This window comes from Pan troglodytes, chromosome 14 (genome assembly GCF_028858775.2).
Source record: "Pan troglodytes isolate AG18354 chromosome 14, NHGRI_mPanTro3-v2.0_pri, whole genome shotgun sequence".
NCBI lineage: Eukaryota > Metazoa > Chordata > Mammalia > Primates > Hominidae > Pan > Pan troglodytes.
The window spans coordinates 62,950,371-62,970,960 of NC_072412.2; the positions used below are offsets into that span (position 1 = coordinate 62,950,371).

The 20,590-nt window shown below is 33.8% G+C and overlaps 1 protein-coding gene across 1 annotated transcript in view; it reads left to right on the plus strand.

The window, feature by feature from the left end:
- Positions 1-7,792: 7,792 nt before the first annotated feature.
- The window catches only part of LOC129136834 (myosin IC heavy chain-like), a 185,653-nt gene continuing 172,855 nt past the window's right edge, over positions 7,793-20,590 (plus strand). Inside the window, exon 1 of the mRNA XM_054665342.2 lies at positions 7,793-8,515. Within this exon, the coding sequence (XP_054521317.1) occupies positions 7,948-8,385 (438 nt within the window). The 5' untranslated portion in view covers positions 7,793-7,947 and the 3' untranslated portion in view covers positions 8,386-8,515. The remainder of the gene's footprint in view (positions 8,516-20,590) is intronic.

Consider the following 20,590-nt stretch of genomic DNA (forward strand, 5'->3'; position numbering starts at 1 on the left):
CATGAGTATCCTATCATTTTAGTCCATCCTACACACTTCCCAGATTTATCTTTATATAACTCAATTTTAAAACTTATACTCACTCTATGGCCCATAAAATTATTAACAAAGATGAACATAATACCCATAATGTTATAAATGAAACCCTAAATATTCCAACATACCATTATATTATTTTCCTTTCCTTTATGGAAGAACTAAACTCTCGGTGTCCAAAATAAAACTTGGGAATTTGTTTTTCCAATCAAGGTTGTATCTCCTATGCTGTCTCTAGTAATAGATACATCACTATTTTTAACCATATGTAATTATCTAAGTCGACATAACCTTTCTGATACTAACACAAAATTACATCTCTATCTTTAAAAACATGATTTTAATATATTCAAGATATGTGTAAACTTGCCTTTTTAAAATAAATAGTAATGCTTGAATTTCAACAGTGGATTGATAAACCAGGCAGAAAATATTGGACTTGAACCACACTTTAGACTAAATAGACTTAACACACACACATATATATAATATTTAATCTAATAGCAGCAGAATACACATTCTTCTCTAATGCATATGAAATATTCTTCAACATAGTTCATATATTAGGCCACAAAACAAGTCTTAACATATTTAAGAAAATCGGAATCATATCATGCATTGTTTTCAACCACAATGTTATAAAACTAGAAATTAATAACAGGAGAAATTTTGGAAAATTAACAACTATGTGGAAATTAAACAACAGGTACACAAACGACCAATGGGTCAAAGGAGAAATGAAAAGAGAAATAAAAAATGTTTTGAGACAAATGACAATGAAAACAAAATATGCCAAAACCTGTGAGATATAGCAAAAGGAATTTTAAGAGTGAGATTTACAGCAATACCCTTTAAAAACTTAAAAAAGAAGAAAGATCTCAAGTAGCCCAATATCACACATTCAAGAACTTAGTAAAGAAAAACAAAGTAAAGCCAAAGTTAGCAGAAGGAGGGAAATAACGAAGATCAGAACAGAAATAAATAAAAAATAGAAAAACTTTAGGGCAAAAAAATCAATAAAACTAAAATTGTTTTTCTAAATAAACAAAATGACAAATCATAAGCTAGACTAAGTAAAACCGAGAGGAGACTAAAACAAATAAAACAGAAAATGTAAGTGGAGACATTGCAATGGATGCCTAAGAAATAAAAATCATCATAAGGGACTATCACAAACAGTTACATGACAACAAATTGAATAAACTAGATAAAATTAATAAATTCTTAGAAAAATACAAACTCGTTGAGATTGCCTCAGGAAGAAATAGAAAGCCTGAAGAGACCAACAACAAACACAGAGATTGCACTGGTCATTAGAAACCTCTCAACAAAGAAAAGCACATGACCAGATACTTTTACCACTAAATTTCACCAAACATTCAGAAAAGAATTGATACCAATCCTTTTTAAACTCTTCTAAAACACAGAGCTAGAGAAAATAATTCTAACCACATTTAATGAGGCCAGCATTGCATTAATACAACACCAAAGCCAGACAAAGACATTGCAAGATATGAAAATTATAGGCCAGTATTTCCGATGAACATAGCTGCAAATATCCTCAATAAAGTACTAGCAAACCAAATTCAACAATACGTCAAAATAATTCTACAGTATGACCAAGTGGAATTTATCCCAGGCATGCAGAGCTGATTTAACGTATGCAAATAAACAATGTGATACATCACATTAACAAAATGAAAGAGAAAAATTACATGATAATCTAAATGCAGAGAAGGCATTTGATAAAGTGCAGCACTGTTTCTTTACAAAAAGTATCAATATTTAGGTACAGAAGGAAATGTTCCCAACATAATAAAGACCACTTACGAAAATCTTACAGCTAACATCAAAATCAATGAGGAAAAACTGAAAGCTTTTCTTCTACAATCCAGTACAAGGCAAGGACACCCACTCTCATCACTTTTATTCAACACAGTACTGGAAGTACAAGCAAGAGCCATCAAACAAATAAACAAACAAAAAAGAAGGCGAACAAATATAAAATTATCTTTACTTGCTGATGACATAATTCCATATATAGAAAACTCCAGGCTGGGCACAGTGGTTCATGCCTGTAATCCAACAACTTTGGGAGGCCAAGGCAGGCAGATCACAAGGTCAAGAGATCAAGACCATCCTGGCCAACATGGTGAAACCCTATCTCTACTAAAAATACAAAAATGAGCTGGGCATGGTGGTGTGCACCTGTAGTCCCAGCTATTTGGGAGGCTGAGGCAGGAGAATTGCTTGAACCCGGGAGGCAGAGGCTGCAGTGAGCCAAGATGGCGCCACTGCACTCCAGCCTGGTAACAGAGTGAGACTCCATAAAAAAAAAAAAAAAAGAAAACTGCAAACAGTTAATAGCAAAACTGTTAGAACCAACAAGTAAATTCAGTAAAGTTGCAGGATCAACTTACAAAAATTAATTGCATTTTTTTGCATAAATAAGGACTTACTCAAAAAATAAAAATAAAGCACACTCATTTACAATAGATGAAAAATACTTATAATTTAACTGAACTGAAAAATCTATAAATCTATACACTGAAAACTATACAGTTAGAATGAAAATAATTGAAGACACAAATAAATAAAATTTCCCATGTTTACGAATTGAAAAAAGATGTTAAATTGTTTATAGTACCCAAAGCAATAACAAAATTCAATTCAATTCTCACCAAAATTACAACAGCATTCTTCGTAAAAATAGTAAAGAAAATCTAAAATTTCTGTGGAACCACAAAAGACCCTGATAGACAGAGTGATTCTGAGGAAAATAAAACAAAATTGTAGGCATCACATTTTCTGATTTCAAATTATGTTACAAAGCTATTGCAATCAAAAGAGTATTTTGCTGGCATAAAAATAGGCACAAAGACCAATGGAATAGAATACTGAGCCCAGACATAAACTGAAGCAAATATGAACAACTAATGATTGACAATTAGAAGACACAATGAAGAAAGGAGAGTCTCTCTTGAATAAATGACACTGAGAAAAATTGATTTATATATGCAAAACAATTAAATTGGACCCATATCTTACATCGTACACAAAAATCAAATCGAATTTAATAGAAGACCTAACTGTAAGACCTGAAGCTATACAACTCTTAGAAGAAAATACAGGAGAAAAGTTCTTTGACATTGGCCTTGGCAATGATTTTTTAGATATTGCACCAACAGCTCATACTACAAAGCCAAAAATAAATGAATGAGACTTCATCAAACTAAGGAGGCTTCTGGACAACAAAGCAAACAATCATCAGAGTGAAAAGGCAGCTTACAGATTGCAAGAAAATTCTTGCAAACAATATATTTGATAAAGAGTTAAAATTATAAGGAACTCTTATGGCTCAGTAAAGAAAAAACACAGTACACCAACTTTTAAGATGTGCAAAGAATTCGAATGGACATTTCTCCAAAGACATATAATTGGCTCACAGGTATATAAAAAGACGTTCAGTATCACTAATTACCAGGGAAATGCAAGTCATAACCACAGTCACATATCACCTCATACCTGTGAAGGAAAGCTATTATCAAAAACACAAAATAAGTGTTGGCAAGCATATGGAGAAATTGGAACTCTACAAAGTTGGTGGAAATGTGAAATGGTGCCGTTATTATAGAAACAGCATTGAGTTTCCTCTAAAAGTACAAATCAAACTGCTATATGATTCAACAGTCCACTTCTGGGTATATACCCAAAGGAAATGAAATCACCACCTCCTGAAGATATTTGCAGTCCCCTGTTTATTGCAGCACTATTTGCATTAGCCAAGCTATGGAAACAACTGACTAAAAGTGTCTGTTGATGGATGAATGCACAAAGAAACTGTGGTACATATATGCAAAAGAATATTACTCTGCCTGAAAAAGGACAGCATGCCATTTAAAAAAAAATACAGATGAATCTGGAAGACATGTTAAATGAGGCACAGAAAGAAAAATAATGCACGATCTCACTTATAAGTGGAATGTTTTTTAAAAAAGAAAAAGATAAAAAGGAGAAATTCACAGAGATAGAAAATGAAATGTTGGTTATTGGGGTGGGAAAATGAAAGATGAAATGAGGATATTTTTGCTCAAGGGTAAAAAGTTTCAGATATGTAGGATAAATAACCTTAGGAATCTAATGTACAACTTGAATACTATAGTTAATAATATTGATTGTATTCCAAATTTTTGCTGAAAGAGTAGATATTTTGTGCTCTTGACACAAAAAGAAGTGAGGTAACTGCATGACATAATGGCCATATTAATTTTCATAACTATAGGAATCATTTCACTATGTAGGTGCATATTTTAAAAACATTTTATTTCACTATGTATATGCATATTTATAAACATGTTTTTCACTTTAAATATATAATAAAACATAAAAATCTTAATATTCTATGGAAATAAAAAATACAGTAGTTATATTTGGCTAGTACTTTACACACTTTCTCCCTTTATGAGCTCATTTGATCCTGACTATAGCTGTGGTAGGGAGATTTTATTTTTCTCATTATATAACTGAAAAACCTGAAGCTCATAAACATTAAATTAATTTGACCAAAATCATACAGCTAGTAAGTTACACAACGGGCACTTGAATTTGGTTTTCTGACTATAAAATATATACTCCCTTTTTTTCCATTATACAATGATGCATCTCTTCCTACCTAATTCATTCAACTTCTCTGCAAAATACTCTGATTAAAAACCAACCAACCAACCAAACAAACAAAAACAAACCTCCTGGCATTATTTGTCAATTTGTCATTGTATCCTCAAAATCAATGGCAAAATACTTTCAAATAGAATGTCAACAAACAGTTTTGAAATAAATGGTTTACATTTCAGACAAACTGATATTTTTCATGACATTTTAAAAACATGACTAGAATATATGGCCACAATATTTACATGGGCTTTTAATCAATTGAATAAACATACAATAGGAGATATAAGTTTTTGTTCTAAAAAGTTTTTGGTACACTGATACAATGGGCTAAGATTTCACAGAAATCACGTCAAGGTATTATGCTTTGTTCCGAAACAGCAATCACTGAAAAAAAGGAGGTAAAATAATGTGTGATAATTGTTTAAGAATGTTATTTCCTATATGTGTGCGTGTGTGTGTATATATATATATACACACACACACGCATACATATAATAGTTTATTCTAGGTAAGAGAGCTGAAACAAAAAGACAGGACATCATCTTGTTCAGCCTCAAATGCAAACCTGAATATTGGATGATGCAAATTTTCACTTCTCTGCTCAAGTCCATAAATGACATGAAGTGAAAGCACCATGAGTATTGACTTTGGGGTCACAAATACACTTTAAATAGCAAATATGGAATTTCCCAATAATTAGGATTAGCTGTATATGTACAAATAATTTTTAAATTCTAATTTCCTTTAAAAATGTTATGTTGATAATGTAGGATTTATGAAAGCAAATATGTTCATAGTTACCTTTCTTTTTGACTATTCGAGTATCTAAAAGCTAGTGATTACTTTCTTGATAATTGGGCAGATTTGGTGAGCTTATGAAGTTTTGGAGCCTGATTCAAGTTACTTATTTTTCCCCGGAAGAAATGTTCATGAATATACTAGCTTGTATATAATTTCAGGTAGTTCACGGAGAATTAAGCAACATAAATCACACCATTGTATGTTTCCTTGTCCTACAAAACTGAATTCAGTTCTAGTAAGCAATTCTAAAAGGCCATAAAATTACAAAGTGAGATAAAACAAAACTAAAATGAAAACCAAGAGCTATATAGCATGGTTCAAAGACACAGAGATGGTAAAACTAAGGATTTTTGATAGTAGTCTACATTTATACTAAAGGCTATCATATGGAAGGCACTTTATTAAATTTTTTTGGTAAGGATTCAGAGGCTAGAACACGAATTAATGGAGGAAAGCTACAAGAGACTCAAGAGTAACCTTTTGTCCAACAGAATTGTTCAAACATCAGCAAACTTCCTGAGAATATAGGTTACATACTTGTCCCTGTAGATCTAATCAAATTAAGAATGATTATTTGTGGATATAACAAAGATATTCAAATATTATATAGTATTTAGATGGGATACTTGAAGATAAATACGTAGAATGTAAAATTCCAAACTTTATGAATATTCAATGTTATTCTTTTCTTTAAGTCAAATACTAATAAGTAAAAGGAAGTCTTTTTCTTTTTTTTTTTTTTTTGAGATGGAGTTTCGCTCTTGTTGCCCAGGCTGGAGAGCAATGGAGCAATCTCAGCTCACCTTCACCTCTGCCTCCCGGGTTCAAGCTATTCTCCAGCCTCAGCCTCCTGAGTAGCTGGGATTACAGGCATATGCCACCACGCCCAGCTAACTTTGTATTTTTTAGTAGAGACGGGGTTTCTCCATGTTGCTCAGGCTGTTCTCGAACTCCCGACCTCAGGTGATCCACCCACTTCAGCCTCCCAAAGTGCTGGGATTACAGGTGTGAGCCACTGCGCCCGGCCCAGAAATCTTCCTTAAGGAAAAAGAAGTCTTTCCCATATTAAAATGAAAACTGTTTTTAAAAAATAGTTTATATTGTATGTTTCATTTGAGTAGAAGCTTATTTAGAGGTATAACATTTCTAAGCATAGTTCAAGTAAAAACTCCTTTTTAATATAAAAAGTTTCATCTGAGTAAACTCTTCTTGTTTTTTAAATGTAAGTGATTTTAAACGCCTTATATTTACTAATAGTGGGTCCGGAATTGGTGGGTTCTTGGTCTCACTGACTTCAAGAATGAAGCCACGGACCCTCGCGGTGAGTGTTACAGTTCTTAAAGACGGTGTGTCCAGAGTTTGTTCCTTTAGATATTCAGATGCGTCCAGAGTTTCTTCCTTCCGGTGGGTTCGTGGTCTCACTGACTTCAGGAGTGAAGCGGCAGACCTTCACAGTGAGTGTTACAGCTCATGAAGGCAGTCCAAACCCAAAGAGTGAGCAGCAGCAAGATTCACTACCAAGAGCAAAAAAACAAAACTTCCACAACATGGAAAGCAACCCAAGCCGGTTGCCACTGCTTTTATTCCCTTATCTGGCCCACCTACATCCTGCTGATTGGTCCATTTTACAGAGAGCTGATTGGTCCATTTTACAGAGACCTGATTGGTCCGTTTTGACAGGGTGCTGATTGGTGCATTTACAATCCCTGAGCTAGACACAGAGTGTTGATTGGTGCATTTACAATCCTCTAGCCAGACACAAAAGTTTGCCAAGTCCCCACTAGATTAGCTAGACACAGAGCACTGATTGGTGCTTTTACAAACCTTTAGCTAGACACAGAATGCTGATTGGTGCATTTACAATCGTTTAGCTAGACCCAAAAGTTCTCCAAGTCCCCTCTAGATTAGCTAGACACAGAGCACTGATTGGTGCATTTACAAACCTTGAGCTAGACACAAGGTACTGACTGGTGTGTTTACGCACCTTGAGCTAGACACAGAGTGCTGATTGGTGCATTTACAATCCTTTAGCTAGACATAAAAGTTCTCCAAGTCCCCACCAGACTAGCTAGATACAGAGTGCTGATTGGTGCATCCACAAACCCCGACCTAGATACAGAGTGCTGATTAGTGCATTTGCAATCCTCCAGCTAGGCATAAAAGTTCTTCAAGTCCCCACCAGATTAGCTAGATACAGAATGCTGATTGGTGCATCCACAAACCCGGAGCTAGACACAGAGTGCTGATTGGAGCATATACAATCCTCCAGCTATTCATAAATGTTCTCCAAGGCCCCACCCGACTCAGGAGCCCAGCTAGATTTGCCTAGCGGATCCTGCACGGGGATCGCGGGCGGAGCTTCCCGCCGGGATCGCGGGCGGAGCTTTCCGCCAGTCCCGCGCCGCGAGCCCGCACTCCTCAGCCCTTGGGCGGTCAATGGGGCCCGGCGCTGTGAAGCAGGGGGCGGCGCCCGTCAGGGAGGCTCCGGCGCGCGCGGGAGGGAGTGGGGGTTTGCTCAGGCATGGCGGGCTGCAGGTCCCAAGCCCGTCCCGCGGGGAAGCGGCTGAGGCCCGGCGAGAATTAGAGCGCTGCGCCGGCAGGCCGGAAGTGCTGGCGGACCCAGCGCACCCTCCGCAGCTGCTGGCCCAGGTGCTAAGCTTCTCACTGGCTGGGGCCAGCATTGTCAGCTGCCTGCTCGGAATGCGGGGCCAGCCGAGCCCGCACCCACCGGGAACTCGTGCTGGCCAGCGAGCGCCAGCGCGCGGCCCAGGTTCCACCCGCGCCTCTCTCTCCAAACCTCCTGGCAAGCAGAGGGAGCCGGCTCCGGCCTCAGCCAGCCCAGAGAGGGGCTTCCACAGTCCAGCGGCCGGCTGAAGGGCTCCTGAAGAGTGGCCAGAGTGGACACCGCAGCCTGAGGAGGTGCAGAGAGGGAGCGAGGGCTGCTAGCAGGTTGTCACCTCTCAATAGCAAGACCAAAGCTTACAGATGTCCATTATGTAAATAGGTAAGAAATATCTGGTTCTTTTCTTTGTTGATAAGCTTCTCAGCATTTTTTTGTGTTTTAAAAGTATTTTGTAGTTTATTTGCTATATGGAATCAACTTTAATTTTCTTACTTCTTATTCAGGCTTTTTTATAAGTCACTATATGAAAAAAGTCTTAAAATCCTAGTTTCAGAAAGCAATGTAAGCTCAACAAATGGAGGGTATCTAACTTCTATTGAAAACAGCAGTGATAAATTAACCTATTTGGGTTGATTTCCTCATGGATTGGCAGTTGTAAAATTGGGAGTAAGAAAAGCTCTCTGAGCAACTGTTATGCAGATTGTCAGTCAGCGGAAAAATATCAATGTCCTTTGATAACTTTGTCTAAATATTTTTCTTAGAAAATAAAATCAGTTTGGCTTAAAGATATTCAAACAATGAAATAAAAAGTTGATTTTAGGCAGTATAAAAATATAGAGTGTAAAAGTAAAATCATAGTGATTAAAATATATTTCAAAGTTATTTCGTATTAATGCTAGGTCATTTCAAGTCTGATAGGATAGGAGTTTGGGAGTATTAAAAATCTGTTGTATAACTATATAGTAATATTTTATCTATTTTAAAATCCTACCATCCTTTGTTTACACACATATACAAAAAGCTTTCACCATCAGAGGCAATTGTGGGAAGATTCTTTATAATTTATGTATTGCATTTGTAGAATGAATCCCTTTTAACAAAGTAAAATCATATAAAAACCATTGTGGATTTTTTTCCTTCTATTTCATCAGTGGCTGTGTGGAGAGAGGGTGACAGTTTTGCAGAAGTTGTCATTCAAACTAACAAATGAACATTATATCATTATATAAGTGTGTCTTCTATGTAAAAGCATGAAGAGAAATTATAATGATACTATATCCTAATACATTCCAATTGAGATGGAAAGATTAGACATTAGTTACCTCTAAAAAATAAAAAAAACAATTTTATTAATAAAATTTGATGATTGGAAGGAGTACGTTATAATTTCTAGAACAGTGTTTCTCAAACTTGAATAATGTACAGATTTATTTTAAACTATTTTTAAGAACTCTCATGTGTATAGATCTATAGATCTTACAGATGCATAGATCTTTAAAATGCTGCAGTCAAATTCAAGAAAACACTGCTATGTTTATTTCAGCATTTTTCACAATAGCCAAGATATGGAAACCAAAATGAACATCAGTGAGTAAACAGATAAAGAAAATGTATATATACACACAACTTTTAAAAAATAAATTCTGTCATTCCAACAACATGGGTGAACCCGAAAGACATTCTGGTATGTGAAATAAGCCAGGCGCAGAAAGACAAATCCTGCATGACTTTACTCAAAATGTTGAACTCATAAAAGCAGAAAATAGAATATGGTGACCAGAGACTAGGTGGGCAGGGAGTAGGGAAAGAGGAGATGCTGGTCAAAAGGCACAAAGTTCTACTAGGTAGAAAATACATTTTAGAGTACAGCATGATTACCATAATTAACAATGTATTTTATATTTCAAAATTGCTACACGTAGATTTCTACCATACTCACCACAAAACATAATATGTAGGTGAGGTGATGGATATGTTAATTAGCTTGATTTGCTCTTGCTGCAATGTATATGTATATCAATACATCATAATTATGTACAACTATTATTTTTCAATTAAAATAATGTATTTAAATACTTTTAAAGATCAAGCAAAGAAACAAAACCAAATAAACAAAATTCAATATCATATCAGTTGATCACATGACATCAAAGGGATGAAAACAAACCTCCAATAGATGTATTTAAAATTGTATATCATGTCCAGCATTAAATTCTTACCCCGTTGATCTAGAATATGCTCATATTTACTTGTAATTATAATACAAAATCAATGGAAACATTTCCATCCAAGTTGCATGCATAGAAAACCTGTGTGTAGGCGCTCACCTAACTTGTAAAACAGATTGAGAAATCAATAAAGAACAACATGAGGAGAACATTTATATACCTCTGTTGTGAATTTCAGCAAGAACTCTCAGACTCTCATATGTTTATAATATAACCTAGGTATTGATTAAAATTAAAAATAAATCTAATGTTACTCACTAACTATATCCTAAGTTACCTGGTTAGTTCTTCAACATACTTAAGTTATTCAGAGTATAATCTTTTCTTTTTACATAATATTGTTTGCTCTTTCTGGGGGCTGAAATGTGATATATAATAAAGCAGTAAGTACAAAAATGGCGAGTCCTCAGTATGGGGCACATTAGTATTAGTATTTTTTAATGCTTCCTTAAAAATCTTATTAATTATATTTCTTGTCTTGCAGGGCTTGTTGAAAGTACTCTGGTGGCCCTTTCCTCTGAATTAGAAATCATATTAGAAACATGTATCGAAATGAGATAAAGGTCAATAAATATGTCCATTTAATGACTAGCAAAGGTAGTTTGGAGAATGTGGTTTTGAACAGGATAACTAATCCCTCCATCACACTCTAAACTGAGCTTATCACTGATCTTCCCAAGGTAATGAAGTCTGACTCTACCTACAGAGTCTGTCCTAGTAGGCACAAAAGTAACAGTAATAACAACAAAACCTTCAAAAGCATTGATTTTGTTTTTTAGGTAGACATTTGAAACAGGCTGAAATAATTAAATCATATATGTTCAGGTCCTTTCTTTCAAATTCATCAGTTACATAACAAGTAATTACTCCTCATATAAGAAAGAAACAAATGCCGCTTGATAAAAATGTGAATGTTACCTATAGTCAAAATGATGAAATTGCTATTTACAAGCCATCAGGAACATAGTAAAAGGAGAAACATGATGTGGTTTCATTTTCTTTGTATTAACATTGTGCCCAATATTGAGGACTCACCATTTTTGTACTTATCACTTTATTATATATCACACTTTTAGTCCCCGTAAACAGCAAGCAATATTATGTAAAAGAAAAAAATTATACTCTGAATAAATAAGCAAGTGGTGAAAAATAAACACTTTCTCAAAAAGCCAGTGACTTATTTGAAACTTATGGTTAATTAAATAAAAATACTAAACCCCAAGAAAAACATATAGTTTACTAGATCATGACCTTTTGCAAGGATGATGTATCTGTATTATCAGTACATAACTTTATGTCTGTCAAATTAGCAAGTTTTGAACATATGCTATTATTGAACATTCTTCATTTATTTTAATTCATTTTTATTTAATTTCCAAAAGAAGCTGTAAAGAACATGCAAGGTTGTACATACTTATTTTGTTATGATACAATTGACTTCCACCTAATAGGTATTTACACATATTCCTTATTTTTAAGAATAAAGATACAAAAATTCTCTTGTAAATGATTAGTATATTTAAATCCCAATGGATAAAACAGGACTTTTACTTACCATTTCTCCATTCATTTATTCAAAATAAAATGCATGTCTGTGTTGTGCAAAATTAGAATTATATATTATGGCTACAACAAAATTAACAAGAATTTTTTCTCCCTGCGTGGAGATGATTTTCTAGTGAATGAAATACTTATGTTAAAAATAATATAATGGATATTAATCAGAGATATACTAGAGATGGGCAACACCCTATGAAAACACAGAAATCCACAGCTAAGATATTTTGGGCATGTTGTATAAATACATCCCAGAAGATGATATTTTAAGTGTATATTAAAAATGAGTGAATACACATGATTTTCCAAAAAAAAAAGTAACATACTGGGGAAAGAATTTTCAAACAATATAGCTAGAATGTATGTATATTATTAAGGAAAAACATGAAACTTGACCCCTACCTCATTCTAAACATAAAAATTAGCTCAAGATAGGTCATAAACTTAAACATAGAAATAAAACTATAAAGATATAAAAAATAGGAAAATATGTTGTGACTTAGGAGAAGGCAGTATTTTCTTCAGACACAGAAAACAACAATAAAAAAGCCAAATTTGTTTTCATTAAAAATATCTGTACATCAGAAAACACCATTAAAATAATGTAAAGTAAAACACTGAAAGAAGGCATTTATAGAATATGCATCTGACAGAGAGCTATGTAAAGGCTGTATAATGTACTTCTGCAACTGAATTTAAAAGAAATAAAAAGGCAGAAGTTTTAAACAGATGTTTCACATAGTAAAATATATGAACATCCAATAAACATATTAAAACAAACAACTATATTAATACTAGAGAAACACATATTAAAACCACCATGAGATACCCTCCCCAACAGAATAACTTAAAAAAATGGTAATACAAAATGTTTGCAAAAATAGGAGGATGTGAAGCAACTGTAACATTGATAATTTCATCTGGAGACTGTAAAATGGGGCAACCTTAGGAAAAGATGTAGCCTTTCTAATAAACTAAATATATACCTACTCTATGACCTAGCACGATCATAGCTGTGTATTTACCCAAGAAAAAATGAAATCTCCACAAAAATACTTTCACATGAGTTTTCATAGGAGATATATTCATAATGAGCAAAACCCAGTTCAAGACAAGTGTAATTGATAAATTGGATAATTGGTAAACTGTAGTATATACATAAAATGATATATCACTCAAGATGAAAATAAATAAATTGCTTATGTACACAGTAACTTAGATGAATTTCAAAGTCATTATGCTAAGTAAAAGAAGTCTAACAGAAAAGAGTACAGGTTGTGTTATATTTATATGAAGGTGTAGCACAAGCAAAACTAGTGTATGGTAGAAAAAATTATAAAGCAATGTTTGCTTCCAGGGTAAGGGGAGGGAACTGACTGAAAAAAGATATAGAAAAACATTTTAGTGTGTTGGCAGTATTATATATATATATATGTATGTATGTATTTTGTTTGTTTGTTTTTTTGTTTTGAGATGGAGTTTTGCTCTGTCGCCCAGGCTGGAGTGCAGAGGCACGATCTCGGCTCACTGCAAGCTCCGCCTCCCGGGTTCAAGCCATTCTCCTGCCTCAGCCTCCTGAGTAGCTGGGACTACAGGCGCCTGCCACCACGCCCAGCTAATTCTTTATATTTTTAGTAGAGACGGGGTTTCACTGTTTTAGCCAGGATGGTCTCGATCTCCTGACCTTGTGATCTGCCCACCTCAGCCTCCCAAAGTGCTGGGATTACAGGCGTGAGCCACTGCACCTGGCTGGCAGTATTTTATATTTTAATAGTATTTTAATATGCATTTAAGTGAATATTTTAATACACATTTTATTGTATATATGTTTTTCCTCAAAAGTACTGACTAAACAAAGAGTGGTAACACAAATTAATTACATTCACACTGACATATTCAGCAGAAACTATCCCAATGCCTGTAGTTTATTTGCAATGTATCAAAAATAATATGGATTCAGGGGGTAAATGGCAGGTGTGGATACATGGATAGATGTGAAAAATTAACAGTAGGATCTAGGTGTTGGTTGTATGAGTATGCACTATAAAATACTTTCAACCTTTCCTTGTTTGATAATGTTTACAATAAGATATCAGAAAAAAAAATCAAAGCACAAAACTAATGAATTTCATTCAGAAAGGATAGCATTCCCGAAAAAGGAACTGACAAAGAGTGGCAAGTACATTTGAGAAGAAATGTTCCTTTTTGGAAGTATTTCTTCAAAACTAAATTATTGGAGTCTTACTACTGAACGCTGTTGCTTGTCTCTATATCAAAAATTTGTTTAATCTGTAATTTGTTGTTAGGACATTCACAGGGGATGAAGTTGGTTAAGATGTGGCTATTACCCTAAATATGTTACAGATGAATGTAGGAGAAAGATGTGTAAACTATTTGTATACAGTAGAATTAGTGCTATAACAAAGAATTTGCCTGTGCTGTCAACACAGAACATGAATTTTTCAGTAGGTCTGGGTAGTCAGAGAAGTATTCTCAGAAATAGAAGGCTTGTGGTACATATTGGACACTAAATAGAAGTTAACCATTTAGATAAAGGCATAGTGTTTTTCTAAAAGCTTTTCTAAAACAAAATATATGAAAGCACAGAGGCATGAAATAACTGTGCTTTCTGATAATTGAAAATACTTCAAAATTAATATAGCAAATTTGGAAACAGAGGTGGAGGAAAATTCATTCTTGACTGCTAAGCCAAAAAATTTGAAAGGAAACTGAAAGTTATGGGAAAATTACAAACTATTTCCTTCATTGAATTATTCTATCCCTACATTTATTAGTTATTAATTGCTATTTAAAGTATAACCACAAACTTAACAGCTTAAAATAAAGTACATTTACTATCGTATAGTTTCTGTGGTCAGGAATCCTGAGATTGTTTAGATGGGTAGGTGTCCTGCTTCAGGCTCTCTCATCAGTTATGATCATTGTTTTGGTCAAGGTTAGGGTTTCAGGCAGGCTCCGTTGGGAAACTGACTACTGTGGTATACTTGTATAAATCAAGGTAGTCTACTTATCTGAAAGCCCATAATTAAATCACATTTGTAAAGTCCCTTTGCCATGCAAAGTAACATATTAACAGGCTCCTGAATTAAGACATGGGTATTTTTCCATGAGTCATCTTTCAGCCTACCATATCATCTAAGAGAGAGAGAAAACCTTGAGGAAAATTTGTCCCTGATAGTATTAAAGTTGCGTTATAAATAAATGCCGTAAATACTGTTTTGGCAATGTATAAGATATCTATATATAATAGTTTTATGAAACATTAATTTGTATTAACATTCATTATAGTTTTTTTAAGACGTGTTAAAGAGAGAAGAGTATTCAATGATGAGTATTCTGAGGAACTTAGTTTAGCGGCGTATAAAGTTTCAAGAATTATAAAAGCGAAGGGGATATGCGAACGTCCCAGTTAACAGAAGATCTGTGGTAGATACATTAGGAATTAAGCCTGCAGAGAACAAAAAGAAAAAAAAAGGGGGCCTAGAGGAAGTTATTAGAAACAGGAGTATGGAGCAAGTCTTCAAGATTGTGGGGAGATGAAAGTTTCAGGGAGCAACAAATTGGTCACAAGAATAATAAAGTAGAGAAATGGGCTAGGAGTAAGTTGGGAACTGACCTTATTATTGCTAAGGGTCTTTAAATGGTACTTCAATATGTAGAGGGCTAGCACAAACAGCAAATAAAGAAGTCTGAGCTCAACTTCCCCATTATTTTACAATATTGAGGACACATACTGTCATTGGATGTCATCCAACAAGCCAAATATGTTACTAGAAGTAATTAATCTATTCATTCAAATCATCCTAGAGATTTGTATGCTAAGTACATTAATTTATCAAGTAGTACACATTTGGATATGAGAAATTTGATTATTTACTGTGGTATTTAATATTTAAAATTTTGATGTTAGAGTGAAGAGAAGTTCGGACACTGAGTTAACATTTGGATGTATACAGATTCCATAACTTCTCACTTTGTGAAGAAAGATCTAATATATTTTCCTAAATTCCTAAAATAGGACCAGCAGTGGTATGGAGAGATACTCACTTCCATATTTACAGCTATTTTAGCACCATCACATAGCAATATTCAGTGGCCCATGACAGAAGGAGTATTTCCCCTTCCCTTTTCAAAACAGCAATAAAAATGGATGAATTCTCACTATTTTTCTTCCCTGACATTGGCTAATTATTAACTCTGCAGAAAAAAATTAAATTTTAATTTTGATGTCATTGTAAAAGACCAGGAACTGTCTCAGAATGATAAGATGTCATAAAGGTTTAAGTTGTTCTTGTAAGTTGGCCACATGTTCAAATGTTAAAAATTTACACACTTTCTCCAGCTTTACATGTGCCCATTCCTTATGCTAATATATTGTATAATAGTCACTATGTTAATATGATTTGAAATAGTACCTCTTTAAGATGTCTGCCGAACACATAGTTTAAACTGCAAATCTTACTGAAATCTTTCCAATTTTTTTGTATTATTCTATGTGATACTTTATGAAAAGTACCAACAAGTGATTAAAATTTATTGAAAGGAAATAGCCTAGAATTGGAATAATTTAAATATAAAAATATGCTGTAAACTCTGGGTTGTAATTAACATCAACATATAAAGTGACAGCAGATAAAGCACATCGTCAGTTAACCACATGCCTCATAATAAAGTTTTGACCAAATACTTTGTGAATTTATTTAACCTAATAATGGTCTCCATTAAAAAAAAAAAGATGGCTAGTTGGATAGTTAGGGAGTGTTTTCAGTAACTATTTTCATAAAAACAACCAGGTTACAAAACCACTCATATTCTATCTCAAGTCAAATGTGTATGTTATTATTGAAGATTTCCAATGTTTAATTGAACCAGAAGAAAGACATTACAGCCACAGACGTCATTTTTATAAATGTATGCATTTAGATATGAGAAAATATAATTACAAATGGGTTCTAGTTTAAAGATAGACACTTTTCTTATGAGATGCTGTTTTAATATTTAACACTTTAAAAAATTTATTATATGTAAACTATTTATAGAGGATTCATGAGACAATACAAAGAAAACAAGACAAATCCTCTGCTGTCACGTAGCTTATGATTTCAATGAGGTTTTACTTCATGGATATAGAAAAAGTTATTTCGCTACATTTGTTTTGAAAACAGGCCCTCTGCAAAAGAAATTGTCATTTTGTGGAAAGTAAACCACATCAAGAAATAGAGTCAAGTTTGATGATGAGGATGAGGAAAACCTCCTGGGATTAAGGGAATGTTAATAAAAGGATAAAGGTTTTATGTTAGGTTCTAACATTAATTATTTAATTCAGCAACTATTTATTAAGTCTCCCACGTATCAGGAAATTTTCTTCACACTAGAGATGTAACAATGAACAAGGCAGACCCAGACTATGCCCTTATTGAATTTAGAATACTAAACTGTTGTAAATGCAGTGATAGGAGAAGTAAAAGGCACTATTAAAATCACCTAAGCAGGGAAATTTCCCAAGCCAGACAGTAACAAAAACTTTTAAGAAATATTTATAATAATATAAAACCATAATAATGGCAATAATATCACTTAAATACATGCTCTGTATGCAATATTTTTGTATGTATTTTGAAGGTATCAAGGCATTTAAACCTCCTAACATTTTAAGGCAGCTAAGGTCATGTCCTTTGCAGGGTCATGGTTAGAGCTGGAGGCCATTATCCATAGCATACTAACAGAGGACCAAATACTGCATGTTCTCACTTGTAAGTGGGAGCTAAATGATGAGAACACATGGACACACAGAGGGGAACAAGACACACTGGGGAGTTTGGGAGGGTGGAGGGTAGGAAGAGGGAGAGGATAAGAAAAAATAACTAATGGGTACTAGGTTTAATACCTGGGTGATGAAATAATCTGTACAACAAACCCCCATGACACAAGTTTACCTATATAACAAACCTGCACATGTACCCCAGAAATTAAAATAATAGTTGAAAAAAAGGCAGCTAAGTCAGGGATTGGTAGCATCATGATTTTACTGATAAGGAGACCAAGAAATATTTAGGTTAAGTCAATCACTGAAGATCCTGTGACAAGTAAGTGTCATAGCTAGTTCTCAAGCCCAAGCTCTCTTTCTCCAGAGCCAGTGTTCCTAGCCTTCTTATTCAGTGAGGATTTTCTCCAGTCAGAGGGATGTCAGTTGTGAACTGATTGGAATGGGAGAGGAACATGTCAGTTGATGCAACATTTTACAAATTTTGGTGTATATTTGAAATTCATTTCCACAGATTTTTTGCTCCTTTCACTACTTGTACATGTCTGATCACATAATATAAATATACCATAATTTTTCTATTATTGTAGCATTAAAAATTATCTCTACAAAACTTAATTTTAAAAAATTAAAGATATTTATTTGGTAGATATACCTTAGTTTTAATAACCATTTTAATGTAAGGCGACAATAAAAATGATTCTAAATCTCTACTTCATATTATTTTAGATTTAATATCTTTCTTTTTTAAATGCTATTCCTGAATTCCAGGTTATTTTCTAGTAATAAAAAGTATTGTGTCACATTTGCTCCGTTTTTTTTGAAAAGGGACTGTAATAATTTGTACTCTCTTTCACATGGTATGACAAGGCCCATTTCTTTGAATATTTTATTTTTAATATTATAATTTTTAAAATGTTTATTTTAATTGGCAAATGTTTAATATTATAATTTTAAAGTGTTATTTTAATTGGCAAAATGTTATATGTTTATAATATTATTTATATGTTGTTTTATTTATGTTACTTTGGTGAGCTGGAACGGGTTTCTAAGTTTCTGTTTGCTATTTTTTCAGTCTGTATTCTTTTTCTGGAAACTGTCAACATTCTTGGCCCATTTTTTAAATAGAGATTTTGATTTTTTTTTTTCACAATTACTGAGTGCTCTGCATTGGTCACTGTTAATATATAAGCATTGTCTCTAACTGTGGAGGGGAGGTCAACAGGTAATTAAAAGCAATCACAGAGTACTGTGATTGAGTGCTGAATATGATAAGAGCAAAGAGAGAGTCAGATATCTCATTTCTCAGAGGCCTGGATGAAGTTATTTCAAAACTGCTTGGTGAAGGGATGGAACTTAGTGGTGAGGTAGGATTGTTTTTGCACTCAATTTCAAAAGTAATGTGTTCAGCTCCAGAGGATCAGGAACATGGTGCTTCCAAGGAATCATGCATGGCTAACACAGAACATGAGAAGAAGGATGTGAGGAAGGATGAGGATTGAGAGGTGAGCAGGGACCGTAAGGTGAAGGCTGTGCATTTTAGGCTAAAGCATACCTCAGGGATGTCTTGGCTGCTTTTTTCATGTTTATATTTTAAATGTTATTATGACTTCATATACTTTCCCAATATGTTTGCTTCTGTTTTCAATGTGTTAAGCATGTATTTTTTGTCAGAAAATCTGTCCACTTTTTCTCTATAATTTCTTTCATTTTTCTACATTATTTTAACATAGTTTTAAAAGGTAAATGGATAAGACCATCCTGCACTGATTACACTTATTTATTTGTCCTTGAATTAACTCATCATATTTCAAAAGAAATGCACTTATAAGGAAAACTACATATTGATGAAATAGAATAGCAATGATTGTATTTATTTTAGTAATTATGTGTGGCCATATCTAGAATAGTAATTTCAAGAAATAGCCATTGTTTCCAGCAGTATCTTATGAATATTTCATCAGCTATTGGAAATGTAATTCTATAAGACTTCACAGGTGGTTTGGAAGCCTCTCTAAATGGATAGGTCTTCACAGTAGAATTACAGCCAGTTGCTGATGCAGCCAGCCTCTTCCCAAGTTGAACCAGCTGCTTTATGGGGGAGTTTCGAGGGTTTCCACAGCATAGGGCCATTTAAAGCTGTTTATGCTACCGCCAATTCTCTTTATAATAAATGCACTTCTTGGTACAATACTTTCATCTAGATCCAAGTTGTCTTTGACACAAAGCACAGAATGTAATTGATGGGTTCACTTGAGACAATCATTCGCTTATATTACAGTTAGAGATTATTATAATACTTACCAAAAATTTTCAAAAAATATGCTGATATGCCTAACCCCCAATATTGAAAAATGCAAAAATAACTGAAGTACTTATATTTAAAGTGAAAATAATTTATTCTAGGAAAACCCTATACATTCAATCTTGTTGTTCAGGAATATAGCTTTCTTTTTCTTTTCTCTCTTTTTTTTTTTTTGACTTACTAGTGGCATTTGCTGGCACTAAACTAGAAAAGTAGAGGATGCACTACTGGTGATCATTTCTTGTTTTCAAAACTTTTATTTTTTAAGACAAGGGAAATTAGATGAAAAGAAACATTTATTGATTGCCAATACCTATAATAATAATAATTTGTGTTTCCTGATTATGACTATGTTTTGGACACTATTTTAAGCATTTTACTTGTATTAACTCAGTTAATGTTATCACAACTCCAGAAAGTATGTACAATTATTATCCTCATTTTATATGTAAGGAAACTGAGGCAGAGGCATATTTTTCAACTGTTGCAAAGCTATGAAAAATCTATGTCAGAATGAGGACTCAAATGCAGGTACTGTCTCTTACCTATTATAATACAGGACAGAAACCACTCGCTAGATA